The sequence below is a fragment of the Haliaeetus albicilla genome, chromosome 1, assembly GCF_947461875.1.
Source record: "Haliaeetus albicilla chromosome 1, bHalAlb1.1, whole genome shotgun sequence".
In the NCBI taxonomy this organism is placed as follows: domain Eukaryota; kingdom Metazoa; phylum Chordata; class Aves; order Accipitriformes; family Accipitridae; genus Haliaeetus; species Haliaeetus albicilla.
In genome coordinates, this window is record NC_091483.1 from 58,267,379 (window position 1) to 58,291,995 (window position 24,617).

At 35.0% G+C, this 24,617-nt stretch overlaps 1 protein-coding gene across 1 annotated transcript in view; it reads right to left on the minus strand.

Moving 5' to 3' along the window:
• Positions 1 to 604: 604 nt before the first annotated feature.
• SLC30A9 (solute carrier family 30 member 9) overlaps positions 605 to 24,617 on the minus strand; it is a 42,553-nt gene continuing 18,540 nt past the window's right edge. Inside the window, exons 9-18 of the mRNA XM_069791037.1 lie at positions 24,402 to 24,504; positions 20,983 to 21,038; positions 19,254 to 19,389; positions 18,801 to 18,840; positions 18,289 to 18,360; positions 17,722 to 17,829; positions 16,258 to 16,423; positions 10,489 to 10,618; positions 7,858 to 7,971; positions 605 to 7,003 (exon numbers count right to left, since the gene is read on the minus strand). Coding sequence (XP_069647138.1) covers positions 6,959 to 7,003; positions 7,858 to 7,971; positions 10,489 to 10,618; positions 16,258 to 16,423; positions 17,722 to 17,829; positions 18,289 to 18,360; positions 18,801 to 18,840; positions 19,254 to 19,389; positions 20,983 to 21,038; positions 24,402 to 24,504 — 970 coding nt within the window. The 3' untranslated portion in view covers positions 605 to 6,958. The remainder of the gene's footprint in view (positions 7,004 to 7,857; positions 7,972 to 10,488; positions 10,619 to 16,257; positions 16,424 to 17,721; positions 17,830 to 18,288; positions 18,361 to 18,800; positions 18,841 to 19,253; positions 19,390 to 20,982; positions 21,039 to 24,401; positions 24,505 to 24,617) is intronic.

Here is a 24,617-nt window from a genome sequence, read left to right on the forward strand (position 1 = left end):
ACCAATTTCAAGTGAATGATACCTAGCTTTTTCTTAAAGAGGTTTGGACAGCTTTGCTGCGATTGTCAAACTACAGTTATTATGTAAGTCTAATACATAAACCCAACCTCTTCAAGAAATTCTCCATACCCCTGACTACACACAGACATGCAACCCATCTGCCTTACCACCTTTCTTCACATCATCCTTAGATGTGGATCAGGACTGGTAGTCCAAACTGGAGACAGTGCCAGCGGGGCCTCTGAGCAAGGCAGAAAGAGCTTACTCTGTACTGGGAAAGTAAGTGCACTCTTTGGGGATGGGGGTGAATAGGATGAAAAGCACAGCTGCCAGTGAAATACGAAGTATACATAAATACAGCTTGGCTACCCTACGCAGGTTGCTCACGTACCAAGTGCATGCTATTTAACAGAGTGTGTACCGTCAACATCACAAAGGCAGATTGAATAACTAGTACAAATAGATGGATATAACCTTTGTTTTCCATAAAGTACTGTTATATGCATTTTGAATTCAGAAACATAGCAAATCAACTGCCTAAAGCCAGTGTTATTGCTTACCTTTACTGTATATATGCAATTGCTTGAATTAACAGAACACAACCTTTACCAGCTCTGTAACGTTTTACTGAGTAATTACAACTTCCAGACATTTTACAGGATGTACCAAACTCAAGTGTAATTACAAAAGAAAGAACACATGCAGAGAAATATTTAAATATCTACACCTCACAAACCAAAATGACTTCCCCATACTAATACGGGGTAACCGAGACACAGAATGAAAAAGCCAATACACCAAAAAGCACGGCAGGGGACAGGGAGGGGCGCAAATACGTTTGATTAAAAGCCTGCATGGAAAAACATGTTTCAACTTTGAGATTGCCCTTTGAAAGTTCTACCACTGGTGAAAATTCTCACCATTGACTTTCAGGTTTAATACAATTTGACAATAGCCAAAATGGTTTCAGAATTTTTCAAATGCTTCTTCTCACATAGTTCTTCAGCATCTTTAATTTGAAGATAAACTTACATCATTTATACAACATTGCATATTTTTTTCTTCTGTCTTCAGATCTGAAGCAGCTGATCACAACATCAAAAGTTTTAAATATAGTCTAAATTTACGTTACAAAAATCAAACATATGCTAGACTGTGGAGCTGTATTCCACTATTTTAACAGACACCTTCTCCCCGTAACAGCCTATGAACACCGGCATGAACACCGGCAATACAAAAATTTGACCGGGCTTACTGTTAGTATAATGCTTATAAAAAGTAATTGAGACCTTTTATTTTAATTGGTGGCTTTGATTTACACTGGAAAAAAAGCAATTGTCCTCAAGAGCCTCATGTAATATAGAAAATGTTCTGCCTATCTACTATAATCTGTTATAGTATCTGTCTCTGGTATTTAAAAAATGTACATCCTTTTCACATAATGCTTTGTATGTTTTCTTTAACTCCTTTTCAGAATGTGATGATTTAACTGGAAACCTTACTTATCCACAGACATTCAAGCACCTTGAAGAATACGGACTAACATATTCACCAATGATTACAGTCCATTGCAAGAATTCTGTAGACCTTAGAACACACTTGGGGTTTTTTTTTCCCCCCGTAACATTTTCAGTATGGTGCTTCAATCATTTTCTGGCTGAAAGAATAAATTCATTTTCTCTTTAACTCACTCCAGCTTCCTGTTTCCACATTTAAAATTACTCACCCTCCACTCATGAAATATATACCTCAAGAACAAAGTTCCAGACTGAGATTACACCATCACCCTTAGCAATAAGACTAAGTTTTCAGAGGGCAAATAGGTTTATAACTGCAAGACTGAACACTGTATTAGGAAACAGTTAAATGGAGGCACTGATTTTTCATTACATGAAAAAAAAGATGAGTTTTTGCTGGGGGTGGGAGGGAAGAATCACCCAACTATCTGAATATTGCTAAAAGAAAGAGAATGTCATACTACATCATTTTATGCGTTCCAATCAAATATAATTTCTTTCTGTTCTTTTCCTCTCCAATCATCATTTCTTATTTCTGGCCACATTTTTCAGATTGTGTTCATCTCTTCCTATTGCCAAGCGCTCAACACCTTAGTTTTTTTCTTTCCTTGTATTCTTTTCTTTTTACCACACACTTTGTTATAGTTTCTTTTCTTTTGCTTCAGCAAAGGCTGACTGAATGCAGTTTCTATAGTCCATACAACCACTTAGAGCTCCTGGCACATTTTATTTTCCTCAAAGGACATGCATTTCAGAAATCTGACTATTGTGCTTTAAAGCCTGGATTCCCATTTCTTTTTATATGTAATAAAGATATAGTCTACTTTTGATCTTAATTATTTGTGTCTCACTAACAAGAAATGAAAAATTACTTATTTAAGCTATGCAACTCCTCTACAAAAAAAAAAATCTTTTTGGTACACCTCAACTTCTCATTTACATTAAGCAGGTAAACTGCAAAAGAGATGTTAGTTGTTAGCTCTGAATAGAGAGTACAATAAGAACAAAAGCAGCACAATACTTAAGCTAGAGGAAAAAAAGCACATTGTCATTTTATATTCACTTCTGCAACATAAGCTTCAGGCATCCACAGAAGTTCAGTTTTTGTACAGGAGTCAATATTAATCAATTGTTCTATTCTACCAAGCCAAAACACCTTAAGAACATATGACTCTTCTTTCAAATCTTAAACAATATGCTTCTGTGGATTCTTTTGTAAGAAACACATCTAAATCAACTTTAGGAAAAGGATTACTTCATTGAGAATTTTCAAAAATTGCCACAATTTCAATATACAAAAACCTAAAAACTCTTTGCAGGAAGCCTGTATTCAATGCACTCATCATTAGTAGAGGTACTTCCATAATGCATAATTTTTTCTTTGTTATGGAAAAATGTCTGCTAAAATGATAACACATAAGGAGAACACAGAATTGCCATCAGTGTATTACCTAGACAAAACATACCTAAAACTCTTCCCCATACTCCCCCTTATCAAAGGGGGGCCAGTAAAAACCTCTCAATAAAAACCGAGTCTCAGGATATAGCTGAAAAAACTGCACCTGCCAGAATCAGAAAACTCTGGTAGTTTTGGCTAACATGACTTGTAGCTTTCAAAGAAGCAATCACTATTGTCAACTATCAACAATGAAGTACAGTGCAAAATCCAGAGACCAAGAGTATTATCTAGCCCTGCTGTTAAAAACATAAGATGCTCATAATGGCTTCCTCCTCTAAAATTAAGAGTTAAAAAAAAAAAGTAAAATCTGTGTGGAAATTCAAGGAAGGAGAAAAGCAGAGGCTAAAAAACCTTCAGCTTGAGTATGAGTCACAGAGGATAAAGGATGCAAATTGTCCTAAAAAAAAAAATGTTCCCCTGTTCCCTAAGTCCCTGCTACTTCTAGACCAGAACACACAGCAAGCAGTCTCTGTAATACAGTAGTCCACTAAAGTATTTACTACTACAATATGCTTAATAAATGCTTTGGAAAGTGGAGGGGTAGAGGGGGACCACATCAAATACTGAATTCCACAGTGTATAAAGGAGACAATTTAGACTTCAAATTGGTTCATGGGGGAAAGATGATCACTTCAGAACTTTATAGAAAAATAAATTCTCCAGGTAAACATGTATTATTAGCGTCCAGTCAAGTTTGACTTAAAATATATTCAGATCACTCAGTGTATTGGAACATTAAAGACAATTTTTTCCAAACATTGCAAGTTTTACAGAATTACGAGACATTGCACAACAGGTAAGCAATCTTTCACAAAGCAGAGAGCGGTAGTAGTTTGAACACAATTTGAAAAAATAGAACCTGCAAGGCCAGTCTACAAAAATAAATTATTTTAAAAGACCACACCTTAATTGAAAAAATTCTAGAATATAACTTTATTGTTAGCTAAATCCTCACTCCTTTTCCTTAAAATCCTTTTCCTTAAAATCAATCTAAAGGAAACATTATGTAATAGCATTTGTGATTAAAAAAAAATCCACTCCTCCACACTTTGTAAGTTTTCTTTAATTTTGAGGATTCTATCATGTAAATGTATTAGCTAAACATTTTCCCCAAAACCACTAAAACAAAAGTAAACTAAGTACTGGACCCACATCACCTCAAGTTGTAGAGCATAAATACAGTTAAGAAAAAAAAGCAGTAAAAATGTCAAAACTGTTAAAAACAATCTGCAAGTTATAATATATATTAAAATTTAACAGCTTGGAACTACTTTTCCTTTCCGACCTGACAGGCTCAATGAATCATTATTTTCATTCAACTGCAAGACATGTAAACTTACAAAGTATTGCCAAAACCAGTCTGCCTGCCTTTTTGTGGTACATCACCATGCAGGTTGTTTTTGAAAATGGAACTGGGTCCTCAAACTATGCAACTGTTATGTACCCAAAAACATTCAAGTTCTGGCTTCTTAAATTTAACATATTGTGATGCTATAATCAATAACATTACTGGGAGACCAGGATCTGAATTTTATCTTGGAATACAAACAAAAGGTGCGTGAAAGGTATGCTTCTGACTCACATAAGGAAATTAAGATCAGAATTCATACGAATTTCATCTCTGATAAATAAAAAAAAATTTAATAGGCTTTTGGAGCAGATGCCCTGTAGGAATATAAACTCAAGCCCTCTTAAACAAGACATGGGAACACTTCAGTATTGAGATAACATTTACTAACCTCTCAGTGAAATTTCTGCCCTGTAAATTGCATATTAACACTACTCATTCATCAGCAGCTCCAGCATACAAACCACTTAGATCACATTGGCTATCTCCACTAACCTCCCCAGTAAGAACATTCTCCCAGTTTTACTTCTCTTCAGGTTTTTAAGATTTCTGGAATAACAGGTTTATTAAAGTGTTTATTCAAATTCAAAATCCACATAAATATCCTAGGAAGAAGGAAAGAGGTTATGCATTATCAGATTCCAGTGCTCTTCATGAATAAGACTAACATCAGCAGACTGCATACTGAGACGAGATGAAATTTACATGGAAGGGTGAGGAGAAAGGTAATGATTTATAGTGTCCTAAAATATGCCTTATTTACTTGATACAGTACACTTCCAAATTACCTTTAAACTGCATTTCAAATCATCAGGCTTAAATATACTAACTAGTTCTACAACAGGAGAAAACCAGATAAAGTAAGCCTTATTTTGGATTAGCCATAATAAGCTAATATGTTACAAAGAAGCCGCCAATGAATAGGGATTATAGACAAGGGTACTAAAGAGACCCCTTTACCCACAATTACTGTATGTGAAGTCCCATCTGTAACTAAACTCTGGAATGTTTTTCTACTTAAAATGACCAGCATGCAAAGTGCTTTGGAGTTGTCAAAAGGCATGCTATTTTAAATTCTCATAATTCACTGGTAAGATACACTTGGTATGAAAAAAAACCCCAAACATTCTAAAAAGCTTTTAGTCATACCTGGACATATTGGTCTCCACAATTATTATTTGCTGCAATGCTTATAATTTGATCTTAAATTTATTTTTGAAGACTTGTGTTTCATATCATCATTTCTTCTCTTAGCAAGTCAGTCATTACTCAGCAGCTGGGTCACTAGGAGGGTCTTATTACCACCTCTCACCCATGAACAATTCTCATTTTACTGAAATATGTTAAAGTGCATAAAGGATTTTCCTCAGAGTTATTTATGCAGTTATTTCACTTATATTTCAACTTGCATGTTCAGTACTCATGGCCTTATTAATAACGACCGGGTCTGGTACAACTTGGGTGCCTATTGCAGAAAGCCTTGAGGCTGATTATATACAGTGCTAGAATTGCACATTTCAAAGGTAGAAACTCTAAACACTTAGCTCAGGACTGCTGAGGACCACTGACAGAATTAGTCTACTTTCCCAAACAAGCAAGGTCAATTCTTAAAAAACACAAAGTAAGCAGTCTAGAATTCAGGTAACAGATAATGTCTAGAGAGAAATAAATTAAAAATACAATGTATTCATTTGTTTAATTATAAATAGTTCTAATACATTTTTTACTATTGTAACTTCCAACTATGTTTCTTACACCTTCTAGCAAAGACCATATCTGGCAACACAGCCTATCAGAAGTATAAAAAGCCAAAAATGCCAGGTAACTTTTAATAAGCACTACCATAAATATCTCCCAGATTACATCTGAAGATACTTACAAATAAGAGAACAAGTGTCAAAGTAGGGAAAAAAAGAACAAAATTAAAACAGAGGAAGTTCAGTGAAATCTCTACACAGTAATTTCTTCACAGTAACTTAACATACTCTGGCTACTGACATACAGCTGACTCCACTGAGGAGAAAAACCTTATTTTTCTGAAGTGCAGTTGGTAATCACAACAGTGGCAAAAAGCAGGTTTCCAGGTCATGGTACTTGAGAGAAGGCCAGCGCCTATTTTAAAGAATTTATCTCATAGAAAAGAAGAACTGTGAAACAATCACACAGTTGAAATATTACAATTAGTTTAAGGTTGGCAGGTTCCACTGGAACAAACTCTTCCTAGCTAATCTTAATATCTCCCAAGAACCTTTAATGATATCTTGAAAGAAACTAAAGAAGTGCAAACTGACTGCAAAGGGACACAAACGGAAAAACTAAGTGTGTTGTTTATTTTCAGGCAGCTACATTTGCCTAACTAAGCCTCAAGTCTTAAGTTCTGAATTGCAGTAAATATACTCTGACAGACTCTCCTGTGTAATTTAAGTCAAGTAGCTTTTTAAAATTGATTTTGCCATGTAAATTTTTGTCTGCAAGTCTAGCACTCTTCCAGAAACAGAAGCAGTGCTAAGTCCAGGAAGCCTACAGCAAAAGTAAGCAAGGTATGGTGCTGAGGTCACTGCAATTTCAGAAGCTTTTCAGCCCTTTACATGACTTCTTTTCAAAATGGTAGCAACCTGATTTCTTCTGCCAAGGCTATAGTATCTCCAAATCCACATGACGAACATCAGGATTCCGTTGCTGAAATAAAATTTAAAAAAAAAATTTAATTGAAAATATTCAAACACATTTTTGCACATGGATACAAATAATGTATTTCTGGTACGATGTTGGCAGCACCACTCTAGGGACAGAAACTAAAACTAGGATGTTTATCAAGTACAATAAGCAAGGACAGACATGCTCTTGAGCACTGTCTCCTGATGACCAGAAAAGGCAGTCATGACAGGACTGTATTTGTCTGGCAGTCAGTATACTTATAGTTCTGTATTCATGCCAGAAAAGGTAAGATTAACAGCCACAATATAATTATAAAATTAAAAGTGGAAACAATCCTTTGTTGCATCAACCAAAGGATCTTTAAATCACAGAATGAAAAAAAAATGTAATTATTAGAAAGTTATGATGGGCTTAAAAGTAAGTAAACACTGTACTGCTTCAAAAAGAGCAAAAAAAATAAAGCCCTCATCACACACTGATATACTTGATACAATGCTAAGTACCAGATTTAAAAAAAAAAAAAAAAAATTGAAATTTGCTTCTTTACAACCAAAACAGAATTCAACAGCCCGTAAATAACCTGACATTCTCAGAATACAGTAACAAAGACACGATCAGGTCTCATTTCACAAAAATATTGTCCTATAGTGGTATAAAATTGAACAAAATACATAACAAACAGATTAATGGCAAAGTAAGGGTTTGCTACTGGTCAGAATTTAATTAATTATACTATAGCAAGAAAATCTGCATTAGGATTATTGACCTCTTCCCCTCTCCCATATTTACAAACAAAATCCCCAAAAGTAGATGCAGTCATATTGTTTAAAGTATATCACTGAACAAGGACTCCCTAATAAGCAGCTCAATTTTACCTTTAGGTCCTTCTCAAGTCTGTCTACTTCAGCTCCCAGTGTGTCAATGATATTCTCACCATGCTTAAGCATGAAGGCTTCTAATTCTTCAAGAGTTTTCACTTGTTGAATTTCCTAGGAAGAAATCAAATTTAAGAGGCTGAGATGATGGAAAGAAAAGAAACGAATAACACTACAGAGGGTCCTGACATATTTCAAGTGGGGAAAAAAAACCAACCAACCAAAAAAAACCCTCCCAAAAAACCAAACACCAAACACTTTTCAGCTTTTGCCATTTCCTTTCAAAATGTCATCTGTTCTTATATCTCATAGACACAGAAGAGTAGCATCTATTCAATGAAAACAGCTGGCTTATCATTACACCTGCACTTGATATAAAACCTTCTCTCTTTAATGGATTTCCTCCTGTACTTGATATAAAATCACCTTCTATCTTTAATGGATTTCCTGCTTTATTTTCTAAGTTTAGAGAATTCCATTCATTTTCTAGAAGTTTCTGGGGTATCCCTTGCTCACAGCAAGGCAAAGCAGGGTACCCTGTGTATTCTTTCCTCATTTTCATACATTCTTGCTATTCCATTACACTGCTTACTCCTGGCATCACATTATCAACTCATCTGAAAACCCACAAGGATTACTATGAATGCTGCTGTAAATACGGCTCCTCCATAATATCACAAAAAACTCACAAGATACTTGTTAGGAACTCAGACTAGGAGACCCACAGCATACAAGACAGAAGGAATGATGTTACGGAAGACAAGATGCTACTATGCTCCTCCCTCCAAAAAAACCACAGACACCAGAAACACCAAAGCAGGTATTACAGCATTGTCATGAGCTTTCCCTAGAGGTCTCGCACCAAGTTGGCCAGAAGCCATTTGCCCTGCAGTATCTCAGCCATCGGCAATACAGCTGCAGTATGTTTAGAACAAATAGGTTACTGCTAACAGAGTAATTATTAAATAGCTAATTCTTCTTGTGTATATAACTACAACACGAGATCAATTTCTTCCCTCCCTCCCCATTACTCCAAAACTGAGGAGGAATAATGTAATTGGAGAGAGCTTAAAAAGATATTCCAACCACAATAATCCATGACTATGATCACAGCAAGTCTAACAAGAAAAAGAAATGAGATTAATCTGAATGACAGAATTTCAACAAATATTTCACAACTTTAGAAAGAGTAATGTTGATAGCAGTGCCAGCTGAATGAGCTAGTTATTTGAAAAACTATAAATCAAAAGGCAAGCACTATGTCTGCTCTTGACTTCGTATGGCTGAGTCCTGCTAAAAGTGGCTATCTTTCAACCATGGTTTTATAGCTGACACGAGGTTACTACATGAAACTACAATGACCTGTGTAAGAAAACAGTTGCCAACCTAGAAACAATCAGGAAGAACTTTCCCAACAATACTATTTGGAAGAACCAGGGAAGGCTGTATGCAATCGCCAAAGGGAATAGTGGGTAAAAAACAAAAGCTAACAAAACCTTTGAAAAGAAAAGCAGCATATTAAATAGCTGCAATGGCAAAGCGACTGAGACTTGGCAATATAAAACCAAGCAAACCTGCAGTGCCTCAGTTGTACAAAGCTGATGGCACTTTTCATCTCAAAAATGTATCAAACTGAAATCCGACACATGAACAGATCACTTACTGCACTACATATATTATATACATACATTCTTATTTTGACATTAAAGGGCAGTACTTTGTAAAAACTGGGACACTGACTAATGGTTTAAAAAATTGCAGTAATTTAAATGTAAACTCAGATAACTTCTAAGTAGTGTTTAACAGACAGACATAGAGTGCAGACATCTGACATCTACTTTTCATTTTGAAAGCGCAGCAGAGAAAGAAATCTTGTAGGTACACAAGCAAATGTATATAGGTAAGTTACTGATGAAAGCGAGTAAGCAAGCAAAACATTTTGCCCACTTAAAACTCTCCTTGTAATTTAGATAATTTAGTCTTTACTTCATAGCTTTGCCATGTAGAATCCAGCTGAAAGCAGTTTTGCATTTCTATATTGAAGAGAGGGATTAAGAAAAGCTACTCTGAACGACACTAAAATCAGAGACAGACACTTACTTAAGGATGGTTAATTGTTAAACGCTGTCAAAATGCTAAGTCATGTGATGCAAGCAATCCATATTCAAGCCTAGTCTGAATGGCAGAATCTGTAAACTGTAACACTGCATCTCCAGCACCCAAGGCAAACGGCTCTGCCAAAACAGATGCTTATTCTCAGGTGACAGGCTTCCAGTTTTAACTAGGGATCTTGTAATTCAGTAAAAATTTATTGGAATAACTATGTTCTCATCAAAATTATTTTGGACAAATCTGTATTTTCTAACAAAAAATTGAATTTAAAAAAAAAATTGGTCCTCCTCCTACCCAGGCCCTACTCAGCCCGGAAGTGGTTCTATTTCAGCAGCACATAATATGATTCCATGTACAGATATTTAACACACTAACACAAAGTAGAAACATCTGCAATCCTTGAAAATTAATAAGTGAAATATATGTCACCTACTTGAAAATCTTGGGTTTAGACATACTTGAAACTGGAAAGTAAATATCAAATATTGGAAGTTACAAAATCATTTTTTTTAAACATACTTGTAGCAGCTGTTCAATGTCTTGTTTTTCCAGGTAAGAACGAGTAACAACCCGTCCATCAAAGTCTACTTCTGCCTTGAATCTCACTTTGCTCATTCCCATGTCTGTGGCTTTAACATCATGAATTGCTCTGAAACACATAATTTTTAAAAAAATTGTAGAACATAAAACAAACTACTAGCTAGTTCGACTTTTGATATTAACAATATCGTCACAGTAAAATGATCCTGTAATTTTAAAAGGCCACTGCCTTTGACTAACATATCCTCATTTTGCCACCACACACTTCCATTAAATACTGATTTATATTTAACTGGTTATACCACCTCCACAGGTATCCGCTACACCAAAACATCTAGAAATGGCGCGCTGTAATAAAAGACAGACTACAAGAAGCACTGCAGATTTAGAACTAGACCAATAGTATAAAAACAAAAAAAGACAAAAAAAACCCAAAAAAACATCCCACAACAGAATGTGAGAACTTCCCTATTCTGAGTTAAACTTTTAAGTTCAACTTAGTTGCTACTATACAAAAGTTTTTGTGCATGTACATATACAGGACATGGTAACAATCTTTAAGTACCCTCAGTTCTCATGTAAGGAACAATAATCTATTGTCAATTACTGAAAGCACACATTGCAACTATAGAAGTGTCCTTTCCTATATAACTACAATTTGTAAGGGCATGGCCTTTTGGAGAATTTTCTATCAAAGTTATATTTGATATAAGAAAGTTACGGATACTGTGTTTGGAACTCATTTTTGATCGTATTGAATTATTGATCACAACTAGTCACAATACAGCTGTTTGCAAATGCTGAACATAGATATTTATTTAAAGGTTCCTAATAAATAGAAGAACATGAATGTTGCAATATGTTTATCTTTTGGTCCTTTGAAAAATTCTGTTTTTCCATAGCATACTTTTGTTCCAGTTTGTTATATTCACACATCACGGAGTTTATCTAAGTAATAAACAAAAAGCCCTCTATTTTTCAGGGACAAAAAGATATGAAGCAAACTCAGGACCCAGACATACTGTGGTGCATTTCAACAGTGGAATGAATATAAAATAAAATAACAAAATAAAATACTCTAGGTTTTTTTTCCAATTAGATTAACAGAAACTTAGTTTATCTTTAAGGCTAAGTAGAATTTAAAGTAGCCACTGCAGAGTAAGTTTCCACATTTTTCCATCAAGGCCAGGAAAAAAAAGTGGATACTAAAATACGGGACATAAATCACAGAGAAGTTTCAAATTTTTGAAACTATTTCTTCTGACATTTCCAAAGCAAAACAAGTATCTGAGGTCAACTATAAAATATTCCAAAGACTTCGGTTTTATTAACAGAAAAATGCAATCTTCATAATTTTTAAAATTCTAACACAAAATTTAGATTCAGCAATAAAGCTCACTTGATGGAAAGTTACTAAACTTTTTTTCCCCATTCATTTTACTAAGTTGTGCATTTTCAAAGCATCTTTAAATTTAGCATGCCCTTTGTCTTAAGCAAATTTACTCTTCCCAACTAGAAATGTTTCTTCTCATCTGAATGTTTACAAATCTGAACTAACTTCACAGGCAGTGCAGGAAGAAAGTGGAAGGCATATATTTCAGAAGTAGCCTGCTAGAGTGAACAGCCGACAAGGAACAGGAGGCTTAAATTTAAGATGAACGGTCACAGGAAATGTTTATGGAATATTTCTTGTAATACTCAGGGTGGAGGAGAGGTAAGCACATTAAAAAAGAAATAGAACATGCACTAAATATAGAAACACCAAAAAATACATCTTAGTAAACATTTAAGCAAATTAAAAGAACTATCAGTTTACTGGTAGCAATAAAGAATTTCCAGCTCCAATTAAATTTACACAGCTATTCTGTGGGAAGCTACCAAATCGTAACAGTATTAACTGGAGTAACCTAACTGGCAAACTACCTTCTCACACAAAGGGTATTTAGGATAACGGATGTGGTCCAATGAGGGTTACTGAAGAGATTTTGAATCCATGTGATTCAAAAATGTTGAAGAAATATCAAGTGCCTATCAGAGCTAAGCAATAAGATAGCAAGAGATATTTGAGATTCTCATTAAGCAGTAACCTGATAGAATTCAGTTGAATGATGCATATTCTGTAAATGTGAAGAAAAAATGTCTACCTTACTGCTTATAATCTGTCCAAGAAAGATAAGACAGTGAGTCAGGAGGAGAAAAATCACTCATAATTCAAAAATACAAATGTGTAGGCTACAACTTAAGCTACAAAGCTTTCTTATGGAAGCTTCTGGATGGCTAGCAGGCAATTCAAACTAGGGAAAAGAGCAAGTTTCACATTAAAGGAAGATTTGTCAGAGGATATCAAGTTACTGGTTTTGAGCCATCAGTTGTAATACTTTTTTTTTTTTTCCTCCAACCAGAATAACAGATTTTCCAGCACAACAGTAGCACCATTACCCAATAGCTGTTACAATGAAGTAAAAATTAAAAAGATGAAACTGTCACTAAGAATAGTTTATGCCTAGGGATCCATGATTACATTCCATAAGAACAGAATCAGGACAGTCTGTACCACATCATATATTTTATTTCACAGTTCTGAAAGCCTAATCTCCTACACTTCAGTTAAGCTGAACACAAGAAAGAGACACCAAAGGTGTGAATGAGAGTTAAGAATGGAATGTTTGTATAGCAAAAAACAAAATCAGATAATTTTCCAGCTGAGAACAACTCTGACTGAAAGCCCATTCTGGATCACAAATGAAATAAAGGCTACAACTAGAAATTACCAAGCAAAATGAAAAGAAAGGGGAAATAGCCATGAGCCTAAGAAAGAAATTATGATGTCCAGCAAACTGATAGGAGAAGCATAAAAAAAGGCACTGTATGTGATACAAACCAACATTTTTTAAGTATAGCAACACCAAAGGACAACCTGGAAACAAGCCTGCTACTAGATGGAAATGGTAAAATTGTTACTGATGATACAGATTAGGCAGAAACATGCAATAATCATTGTCGTCTTGATCTAAAAAAGCAAAACTGTATTAGTACAACAAAACATTTCCCTATTAGTAGCAGAGAAGCATATTGGATATTTAAAAGGAAGAAAATGCTTCTAATTCAGCAGGCTCCAAAAGTTGCATTCAAGAGTAAAAAGAACTAAGAATAACTGTGAAGGCCAATTAATTTTTCATCCTGCAATACTGATGAGAATTCAAAACAAGAGTAGATTAACAACACTGTGCCAAAATTTAAGAACAGCAAATGAGGCAATCCATTTAACTAAAGACAGCTTCACCTGACAACCCAAGGAAAAACAGTGAAAAGGGTAGGGAAAAAAATTATATATTAAGAGCATTAATGCCAGTCATTAAGGTTTTAGGGAATGTAGGTCTTGTCAAACTGCCCTCTGTTGAAAAAAAATATAAATAAATAAATCAAGATTTAGCTGGGGAAAAAAATCAACACCACAGAGATTTATTTTAGTAGCACAGCAGTTACTATTGTCTGATAAATTAAACACTTCATAATTAGCAGTGGAACATGATGTTCAGGCAACCTACTGCTAGAATAGTAAGCTAAGTGGTGGTGGTGCTGACAGGGGCAGGGGAGAGTGGAAATCAGACCTTCTGGACCCTTTGGTCAATTTGGATCTAAAATACCTTCTGGTGAATACTAAATGATTCCCTAATATATCCCCTTCATATTTGGCAGAACACATCTGAAAATAAAGATTGCAAACCCTCCCTGAAAGAGCAAGGGAGGACTGTTCTGGGAAGCAGCAGCTGCAAAAAGGATTGCATTGAGAACTCAGATATAGTTTGACAGCTTAAAACCCTGAAAGGTTGAAATAAAAAGAGCAAATATGAGTCACAGCTTCAGAAGCAGACCAGTCCTCAGGAGCTTTTTCTTTTACATTTTGTGTCACTAGAAAAAAAAAAAATGTAAGAGTAGGACATACTACTACACAACTCCATTTAAGAAAATGGGATTTTGAATGTACAAGAAAATGCTGAAACTCTTACAAGCCCAAAGCTATGTGATGAAAATGTACAAGTAGCCTTTTGAAGAAATACTTGAAGCTAAAAGACTTCCTCATTTCACAGAAAAAAGTTGAAAACAAACAAACCAAAAAACATAACTAACCAAAGGTTGGAATACGAAAAAAACATTTAGAGTAGCTTTTTCCCAAAATTTTGCCTAGTTACAAGCAACGGTAATATACATTTACACCTCAGAGAATTCTGAGATCAAGACCCAATGCCTTATTAGAAGATGTAAGTTAACCAAGCTCAAGATATTAGGCTTGTTACAACAAGAACTTGGTCAAAGATGAAGTGTACGCTAGAAGAAATCCAAGTGGATAATGTAATGGATGTAGGAAAGAGATCACTCAAGACAAAAGTGCATACAGAAGGTCCTGCAAACAGTGTTATGAGAAGTACCTAAATGAGTTTCAGCCTCTAACCTTAGAGAAACGTGCAGTTTTTTTACCAAGTCTTCAGTTTTTTAATTTTTAAAAAAGCAGGAAGAATAAAGTTACTTTTGTTTTTAAAAAATGTCTACAGCAAGAAGGAGATGAAGTAAGTCTGCTCTGTTGAGAGGTTATAGCCATCTACAAAATGGAATATAATATAAAAGGGTGCTTGGAATAGGAGAAATTTTATGATTCCAGTCTGAGACAAGCAAAAGCCAACTGTGCACTTTGGAAAAAAGAACTACAGAAGTCATGTACAAATAACCACGTGAACTCACCTAGTCTAACACAGCACTGTTGACACATGCTCCTCCATTTAGACTAATCCAGGGCCACCACAAATACTTTAACAGAGTTTAGTTACTGACACATGAAAATTCTAACACAATTCTGTTCCAAAATAAGAAAGGAATCTTGTTTAGCGTCTGGAATGAAGGGCATGTTGTTCAGACCTGTTGCTTGCAACTGAGATGATGCAGCACTTTGTTTCTTTCAAGTATTCTGGTGTTAACTAATGAGCTTGGGGTTTTTTTTCCAGAGCTCAGTAATGACTATAAATAAAAAAAAAAAAAGGCACTAAAATATTCCAGCTGATTTACACAGAAATATATTCCTGAATATAGAATAAGAAGAAAACAAAAAGGGGTTTGCTTCTAAATTAAGGTTAACAGGGTTAAAGCTAAAATAGCTCCTTAAAAAGCATTTAAACAAGATTTCATAATTACAATGAGTTATAAGTTTATTTCACTACAAATTGCAGATTTCTGAAGAGAAATTAGCATTAAGTTCATTTTGTAAGCATTTACCATGCAGAATCTATTACATCATAATACTGCAGCACTTAACTGCCAACAGCTACAGAATTCCAGACGCTGAATATTAACAGTAACAGAATTAAATATTTAAAGTACTAATAAACTATAAAAGCAACATTACAGTATCATGTAACCACTTGCATTTCATGCATTTGAAAATAGTTTTGTGATGGCTTTCTCATTAAGTCATTGTCAACTCCTGTAATTAGTGTAACTGTTAGAACATATTTGCAATTTTATTTCAGCTGTGGAATATGAGAGGTACGAGTATGCACTTATCGAAATTTTTATCGCAGAAATAGAAGTTAGTAATAATTAAGATTCTAAAAATCTCAATACAGAAGAATCCACCCTAAAAATAATCAATTTCACCAGATTTCTCTCATTTAAAGTGCTTGAACTATTTTTTCCAAATGTTATTTTTTTGCTTTTTGTTGTTCTTAGTAGAGACTGAGCTGTAAAGATTCTTACCTTACTACAGGATCACTTTCCAGTAACTCGGTGAGGCGCTGCAGTTGTTCAGGCTGAATGGATCGTCCCAGAAGGGCTTCAGTGTTAGTGTAGATTAGAAATGCTGACACAGTTCCTAATAAAGTTCCAACACCTAGAGACCCCACACTGTCATAATAAGGGTTTCCTAAACAAGACATGTCAAATTAGATTCACAGAGCATTTATAAAACATAGCAGATAATTCAGATTTCACACTGTAAAGAGTACATAGTTTTGGGGGCTTTGGAGGGGAAGGGGTGTTGGGTTTTGGTTTTTGGTGGGCTTTTTTTGTTTTGGTTTTGGGGTGGTTTGGTTTATTTAATGCACTGGCAATTCTTTCCTACTGAGGAACAAGATGAAACTGGAAGAAAACAAGTTATCTCAAGATAAAGTTTCAAAAGTCCCTCCTGTCCCTCAGCCACTCCTGTCTCCTGCAGGACTAATAAATGGTAAACTCATCAGCTATTTGGGTTTCTGTGTACAGATTTACCTTTATTAATACAAAATTATATACACCTAAACACAGGTAGTAGCACAAAAGTCTGTGTTCTTTTATCAGTAACTCAGAAACTTGCAAGTATTAACCATTTCTGGAATACAGTACTCAGACTTTTAAACACACATTCATTCATATTCAGATTTGTAGAAACAGTAAGGTATTTTTAAGTTTATGAAAGAAACTAGAGATGGAATAAAAAACTGCCTTCTATATAAAACTGAAACTTGCAACTAACTCATTAGAAGCCACAAAGAAACAAAATTACCACATTTATTTTTTTAAACAATTGAAAAGCCAAGGCTAATACTTAAAAAGGGACAAATAAATAATCTTTCCTCTTTAGAAAACTTAACTGTGCAGCAAAGACAGACTTTGAATCAGTTGCCATATAGATCATCCTACCTGCGTGAGTCAGGTTTGCCACACTGTTCAGGAGCAGCTGTTGTAATCTGAAGATAACACTAATACCACTACATATCAAAAAGAAGGAAAGAACTGCTTCCTTAAATCCTCCCCACATGCACATGGAGCTGCACACCACTGAATAAGGAAGCTCAAATTATGTAACCCCACCATGGCACAAAGGGATTTACATAACTGACTACAATAAATACATGTTCAGTTAAAAAACCCTTAGTCTGTATTACAAAATAGCTCAAAAGGAAGTTAGACCCATTTGTGAGTAATCTTTCAAGCTTAACCCCACCAATAATAAGACATTAAAAAAAAGTATGGGTTTTTTCATATTTTACATATTTTCAACTCAAACTACTAGAAATCAGATCAGAGAACAGTATAAACCTCCAGAAGCTTACACAGTACAAGTATCAGAAAAAGAGTAGAGATGTATTTTACTCAACCAATATAAACTAAGTGCTCTGTGTTCATATCACGCACAGGAGGAAATTCACATCCTGCTTGCCTCAGTTTGAGGCAGAATTTTACCTGTTAAAGAAGTCAGACCCATACAGGTAGCAGCTACAGCCACACTCAGAACTGCTGCAGCATCCTCCAGTAACACCACGTTTGTACTAGGATCACGACTCTGCACGACTGCATATACAACAACAAAAAAATAACATTGCTTTGGAAAGCTAGCTTTACTACATTATGCAGAGTACTTAAACTATATTAACACCGGCAACTTAAAAGAAAAATTTCCGTAAGTATATAAGCGTAAACCAAATTTTTGCATATGCACACTTCTGGAAGCATTCATAAATACACAGAACAAGCCCTGTGCCAATTATGGAAGCTTCTCCAAAATGTTTGAAAAATTTTAAGGGGCATTTAACATGAAAAATGCAAGTAGTTTAGTAAAAGTATCGAAGTATTGTTTCTTAACAGGTTTTCATCTAATTTGTAGAATGTATTTGTTACTAGAATAGAAAACAGATCAATATAGCAAGAGGAAAGGGAAAACAGACAAAATTGCTTCTCTCGTTATGCAAACACTGGTAAATAGATTCTGTTTTAAATAACCACATACCTTATTGCTGTAACGACACATACCATATTGATAAAATGACAGACCCTTGGCTCGAGCACTTCTGCGAATTTCATTTATAGCAACAAGAAGGGTAGCTGAAACAACACCAAAGCAGTTGCTGAAAATGTTTAGAGGCAAAAAGACTTGTTTCCATTTTGAAAAGATGGAACTTCATATCATACCAACATCAAGAAAGCTCTTATTATTGATAATTTGAGTAATGACAAAGCATAAAGTTATCTTCTTTTCTACATGCATCTCCCATACAAATCAGAACAGTTATATTCGCTGATAGTTGAATACCAAAAAGGCGTTCTACATATGCTTCCCAAATAATGTGTTCTTCAACTTCTTATTATATAGACAGGTAAGAAAAAAAGTTTTCCCAACATTTTGTTTGTTTGTTTACAACACAAATATTTGCAACAGAGCTCAAAACTTTACTGGGTAAGCAAGTGCCAATTATTACTGTAATTACACTGTACTCTTCGACATTATGAATACTTAAATAGAAATATTTCTTGAAACTGCATACCTCCTTCAGATACCAATGACCCTGCTAAAATGCAGTATGCCTGTATAAAAGAAAAGTCTCAATTATTACGTTATATGCATATTCGTACAGATCTCTTCACCATAGACTATTCAAACACAGCATTCCAGAACCTCATTACCCACTGTGTCATGTAGCCGTCCTTAAACAGAAGGCAACCAACAATATTTGAATTATGCAATATATTGCAAAATGGGAAAGGAAGACCTCTTGGGAGGTGTGAAGGGAAGATGTAGCGTTTAAAGAACAGCTCATTTTGCTATAAGATCAGCTATAGTTTAACATGCTTTTTTTCTTAAAACACATTCTCATTTAGGATCATTTGAGTTAATTGTGTCGGGATTCAAACTGACTCAGAAAGTGAATTTCAGACCATGCCATTACTTTCTATTAAGTCACCAGCATTAGATACAATATCAGACAAGATTAGCTTACCCAGAGAAGAGATTCTATAGGATGAGGGTGGAGTAAACCTATGATCCCATGATACCACGAAAGTCCTGCACCCATCATGAAAATGCCCACCCCGCTAATAAGGGAGGCAATATAGCGCATGTTTGTGAAACCATACCTAGATGAAAACAAAGGAAGTTATTTAGTAAAATAAAATTCTTTATCTCTGCAAACATATCTACAAGTTTTTTCCATTAATTTTTGTATGTCTTCAGTTATCATCATATGACTGGACATCTATTTAAGACAAAGCTGCCAAATCCAATCCAACCCAAGCAAAAAAAAGCCACCTGGAAAAGGATATCTAGTACATGCCAAGGATATCAAGCATAGATCTTTTTCTAATTCATTTTAAACAAGCTATTTACACAGCTCCTGTGCACAGACTGAGGATTTTACTACTGTAAAAAAAACAAAAACAAAACAAACAAAAGAACCCCCCAACATTCATGTCACTTTTACATTTCCTTGAAATGCTACTTCTAAATGAAAACTCTAGCCTTGTAGGCAGCCAGCCTATGTATTTTATAATGCTAATTTAAAGGGATTAAAATTTGTGACATCTTTAAGTAGTTCAGCTAACTGCAGACATTCAACACTTGCAGTTTTTAAGAGCAGTGGGAAAAGCTAAAGCAATATTAAAAGCGTACATTTATTCCCTTTTTTTTATATTAACTGCTACTACAAACAGTATATTTCTTTAGCAACATTTAAAATCCAGAAGTACAAAAGACTATATTAAAGAAGAGAGGAAAAAAGTGGAAAAGGGGAAGGAGACACAATGAATACTTAGACAAATGTAAGATTAAAATATTTTTCAAATTACCTGATGCTCTTAATGAAGAAAATCTTAACTAATTCTGCAAATTAGACATATTTTGAACTAGTGCTTACAGCATGAACGACTTGCCCAAATGTGTGAATTGTAAAGCAGGTCAACACCAAGAAAACATCATGGAGAGATTAGCTTAACTTTCATGAAGTTGTAAGAACTTACCAATAATATCCCTATTACTCAGATAAAACCAGAGTAGTTTTAAGTCAAACACATCTCCTTACGAGACAAGTAGCTGCCTTGCAGAAAAGCACTTATTTGAAAACAGGAAGAGGACAGTATTTTTTGGTTTTTAAAAAATCTTGCCATTCACATGAACAGGGTTTAAAAACAAAGTAAATCTATCCATCAGAGGAGGTACAAGAGCCTAGAACAACTTTGTATTGGGTTTGCGTGGCAAGGTTTTGGTAGCAGGGGGGTTACAGGTGTGGCTTCTGTGAGAAGCTGCTAGAAGCTTCCCCTGTGTCCAAAAGAGCCAATACCAGTCGGCTCCAAGACGGACCTCGCCACCAGCCAAGGCCAAGCCAATCAGCGATAGTGGTAGCGCCTCTGTGATAACATATTTAAGAAGGAAAAAAAGTTGCAGGGGGTAGAGAAACAGCAGCTGGAGAGAGGCATGGCAACATGTAAGAGAAACAACCCTGCAGACCACAAAAAAAAAAAATCATGAAATACAGCATTCATCAAGCCACTGAAGCTACAACTCCTGCAGTTTGGAAGAAAACCCTTTTATTTTATCTATTGTAAAATCAGAAACTATGCATTTCAGAAACTATATGACACAGAAGATTAAAAAGAACAAGGTGACGCACAAACAAGAAGTGAACTTACTCCTACATATAATTACCAAAATCATTATTTACTCAAAAAGCTTACGGATGACTAGGGTCAGGCGTCCTTGCAGACTGACTGATGCCCAAAGCTAGCAATGCCTATTTAGGATAAAAGGAAAAAACCCTTGTTAAAAAAAAAAAATATATTTTGAAACATTCTACATCAACTGAACTTGAAAGATAAAGGCACATGCAATTTGCTGATCTGCACATATACTTTGTTCCTGGTATTTTGTTAGAGTTGGAATATAAACTTCAAAATCTGTCGCCTAAATCTACTGCCCCCCCCCCCCAAATTGTTAATTATACCTATATAAAATATATGGGCAATTATATAGTGAGTGTATATATATAATTACTGTTAATTATAATTTTAGAATTTCAACCAAAAACGAACATTACGTGCAATCACAAGTGTTGTTGCTCTGCTTCAATGTGAAGGAATGAACTTGTTCAGGAAACAAAACTATTTAAATAAATCCTTCTTGAAGAGAAATTATAGAGAGACTATGGTGATAGGATACTACGTTTAAAGCAATAATTTTACACTGCAGCTTCTTTCAGTAGTGAATTTCGTATTCTCCAAACTAAAGAAAAAAATTATTTTGAAGAAAGAAGTAAAAACCTCTTGCTATCTAAATGGTCTATTTGGGATAAATTTAATTAGGCATGTATTAAACTATTGATGCAGTAAGTTATAAATCTAGACCTCAATTTTGCAAAGCACATGCTTTGGTTTAAGGCTATGAATTATTGAAACATAATAACGAGTATTAAAATTTAGACAGACTAGTCTTCACAGCAGCAAGCTGCTTTGAGGCAGGAAGGTTTCTCCTGCGTTTTTCCCAAAACCACATACTCAAATATTTGAGCAAAACCCCCCTGCATTTCCAGTGAAACATTTAACTTTCACATTTAAAAACCAGAATAGCTCTTCCACTTTAAGTGGCAGATAATACCACTATCAAACTTGGTTCACCTATAATTGACATGCTTGGCCAAGTGAAAATCACACATTTTAAGGCTGCCTCCCCATAAATTTCTTTAAGTATTATCAGCTGATTTAGTAGCACCCCACCTTCACTTTACAGCTGGAACAGCTGAAAGGTTGTGTAAAACCATTTACAGAAAAATAGCAAACAAAATGTGAATCCTCAACTCAGTCCTTCTGGACAGAGAACATACTAGATGCAACTGAAGCAAAAAGGTAGCCAAAATTACGTTAAAATGCTTTTTAAGACATTAAGTCTGCTCTAAGGTTCCATACATTCCTCAAATTTGGAGAAGCGCAAGACTTGCATTTTTGTATGAATCAGAAGCTATCCAAGGACTCCTGCTTGAGCTGCAGGAGGGTTTCAGCCACTCATCTTTAAGTACTTTTTTTGTTTGCAAAGCCTTGCTATATCAAAAACTGCAACATGAAAAATTCTTTCTACATGGGAGAAGGGGAAATTACAAGGTCTCGTAATGTATGCCTCAAGCACACTAAAGAAAATAGTGGAAAAAACATTAATTTTGTCCCTGCACACTAATATTACATGCCCAGCTCTGAGTCTGCCACACCACCTATCAAACTAAATGTGCCAGGTATGTGGCTACTTGTGCTATGCAAGGCTGCTAAGGCAGTCTAGGAATAGAAAAAGAAACAGAGATGCTCAAATTCTCATCATTATTCTACTGAGAGATGACAAAGCAACAACAAAGTCTGTCATTCTATTACAATAACTGACAGGAAAAGTATTTCAAGTTAACATTTAACCAAAATAAGAGAGAGGTATACTTCGTACATCATCTTAGTTTCCAGTCCCATTTATGATCCATGAAGTAGCTGAGCACAGTTCTGCTTACCAGAACTCCTCTCTTTCAACTCATTTCTAAAAAACACTTCAGAATCTACATTCTGACTTGTTGCATTCTTACATTAATACAAAATTAAAAACACCTAATGTTAATTTTTTTATTATCTGGACAGGCACTCAATAATCCTTTAAGATGACCGACACATCATTCTTGTCCAGGAAGGGCAGGGAGCAAGGCAGAGAGGAAGGAGCATGTAACCCAAATTACTAAGATTTTCTTCTGACACCACTTCCTAAAGATAAGGCTGGTCACATTCCACATATGCATTGCGACAAACAAAATTAAGCCTGTCCTGGGACTTATTTCCTAATGCTTGTATATTTGACTAATATTATAACCCGTTTAACCTTTTTTGGTGCACTTCCATCTTGATAGTTATAGGGAAAATAAATTGCAACCAAAGTATGGAACAATCTATTATATGAAAAAACAAGGGTTTAGAAAAGAACAGAACTAATTGGGGCAGGCAGTCTGAAATAATGTAGATGTACTACAAATAATAGTGTATTAGCAGAAATACTAGTCCAAACACCATTCAAACAGATTTTATTTATAATTACAGGTGACTCTTTCTAGATTCCTTCTGCATTTAAGGTTTCAAGACTCGGTCAGTTATATTACTGTTAGCTTATAAACCCTCCATCAGATTACTGGCATCAATATAAAAAAAAATAAGACAGCAGCTAGATAAAACTGCAGAAACCACTAGTTGAAACCACTAGTTTTGTCAAGTAAATTTCCAACAGAGCAACAACAGCTTTGCACTCAGATTGGGGAACAGCAGAAACACTTTAGAAATACTAAGCCCAAAGTTAATGTGAATTTCTGACAAAATATGCCTTCATCTGCCTACAGTTTGATAAAAACTGTATATAATATTAACACTACTTTGTAAGCGAGATTCGCTTTTGTCTCTGGGAAGCTAAAAAATACACATGTATACTACATAACACACAGAAAAGAGTACATCTTCCTCCCACTGCATGCACACAGAGCTTGTCACACTCTGCGCAGGCTTTGTAATCTGAATGACTGAAACCAGAAATTATTTAATAATGAAGTGAAACAAAACCCCACCCTCTCCCAGATCAAACTTTATTTTAAAAACACCTTTAAGACTGTTTTGCCTCAAAATTATTTAAATGGTCATTAGATGAACTACTAGCTCTTTTCCAACTAGAATATATTACTGTTAATTCCAGGAAGCATGTAAACCATACAAAACAGTACAAAAATGATCACAGGTATTGAACAGGAAAAGCACTATAAATACACACCACAGCAGAATCTAAGAGTAATTTTTAATAACAGTTGTGGCTAATAAACTTGGAACTTCTAGGCCTCTCTACAATGCCAATATTATCTATGAGCAAACTTTGTAAAGAAAACCAAAGTATTTTGCCATGCGCTATAGTCCTCCTAAAGAAAATACTGCTTTCATTTCTCTGGTGTTTACTATTTAGACAGTATAGGCAAACTAAGGAACACTAGTAGATTGAATTATTGCTTTCAAGTGTAATACAACTACTTACTGTAAGTATGTCTTTATTCCTGAAAAATTATTACAAGTGCTAGCTTAAGCAGAATGGAAAAAACACTCACCTGGTTACATGTGTCTGCTAAAGAATGTATGGCTTCTGAAAACATACTTGCAGAACCCGTGTAAACCCAAGCAAGTAGCTTAAAGAAAAAATTCAACCCATTTCTGAAAACAAAGACAAGAAATAAGCTAAAGAACAACAGAATATTTCCTCTAATATTTTCAGCAAAACCACAAGTGCTGTATAATCATGCATTACCTGCCAGTAAGTGGTGAAA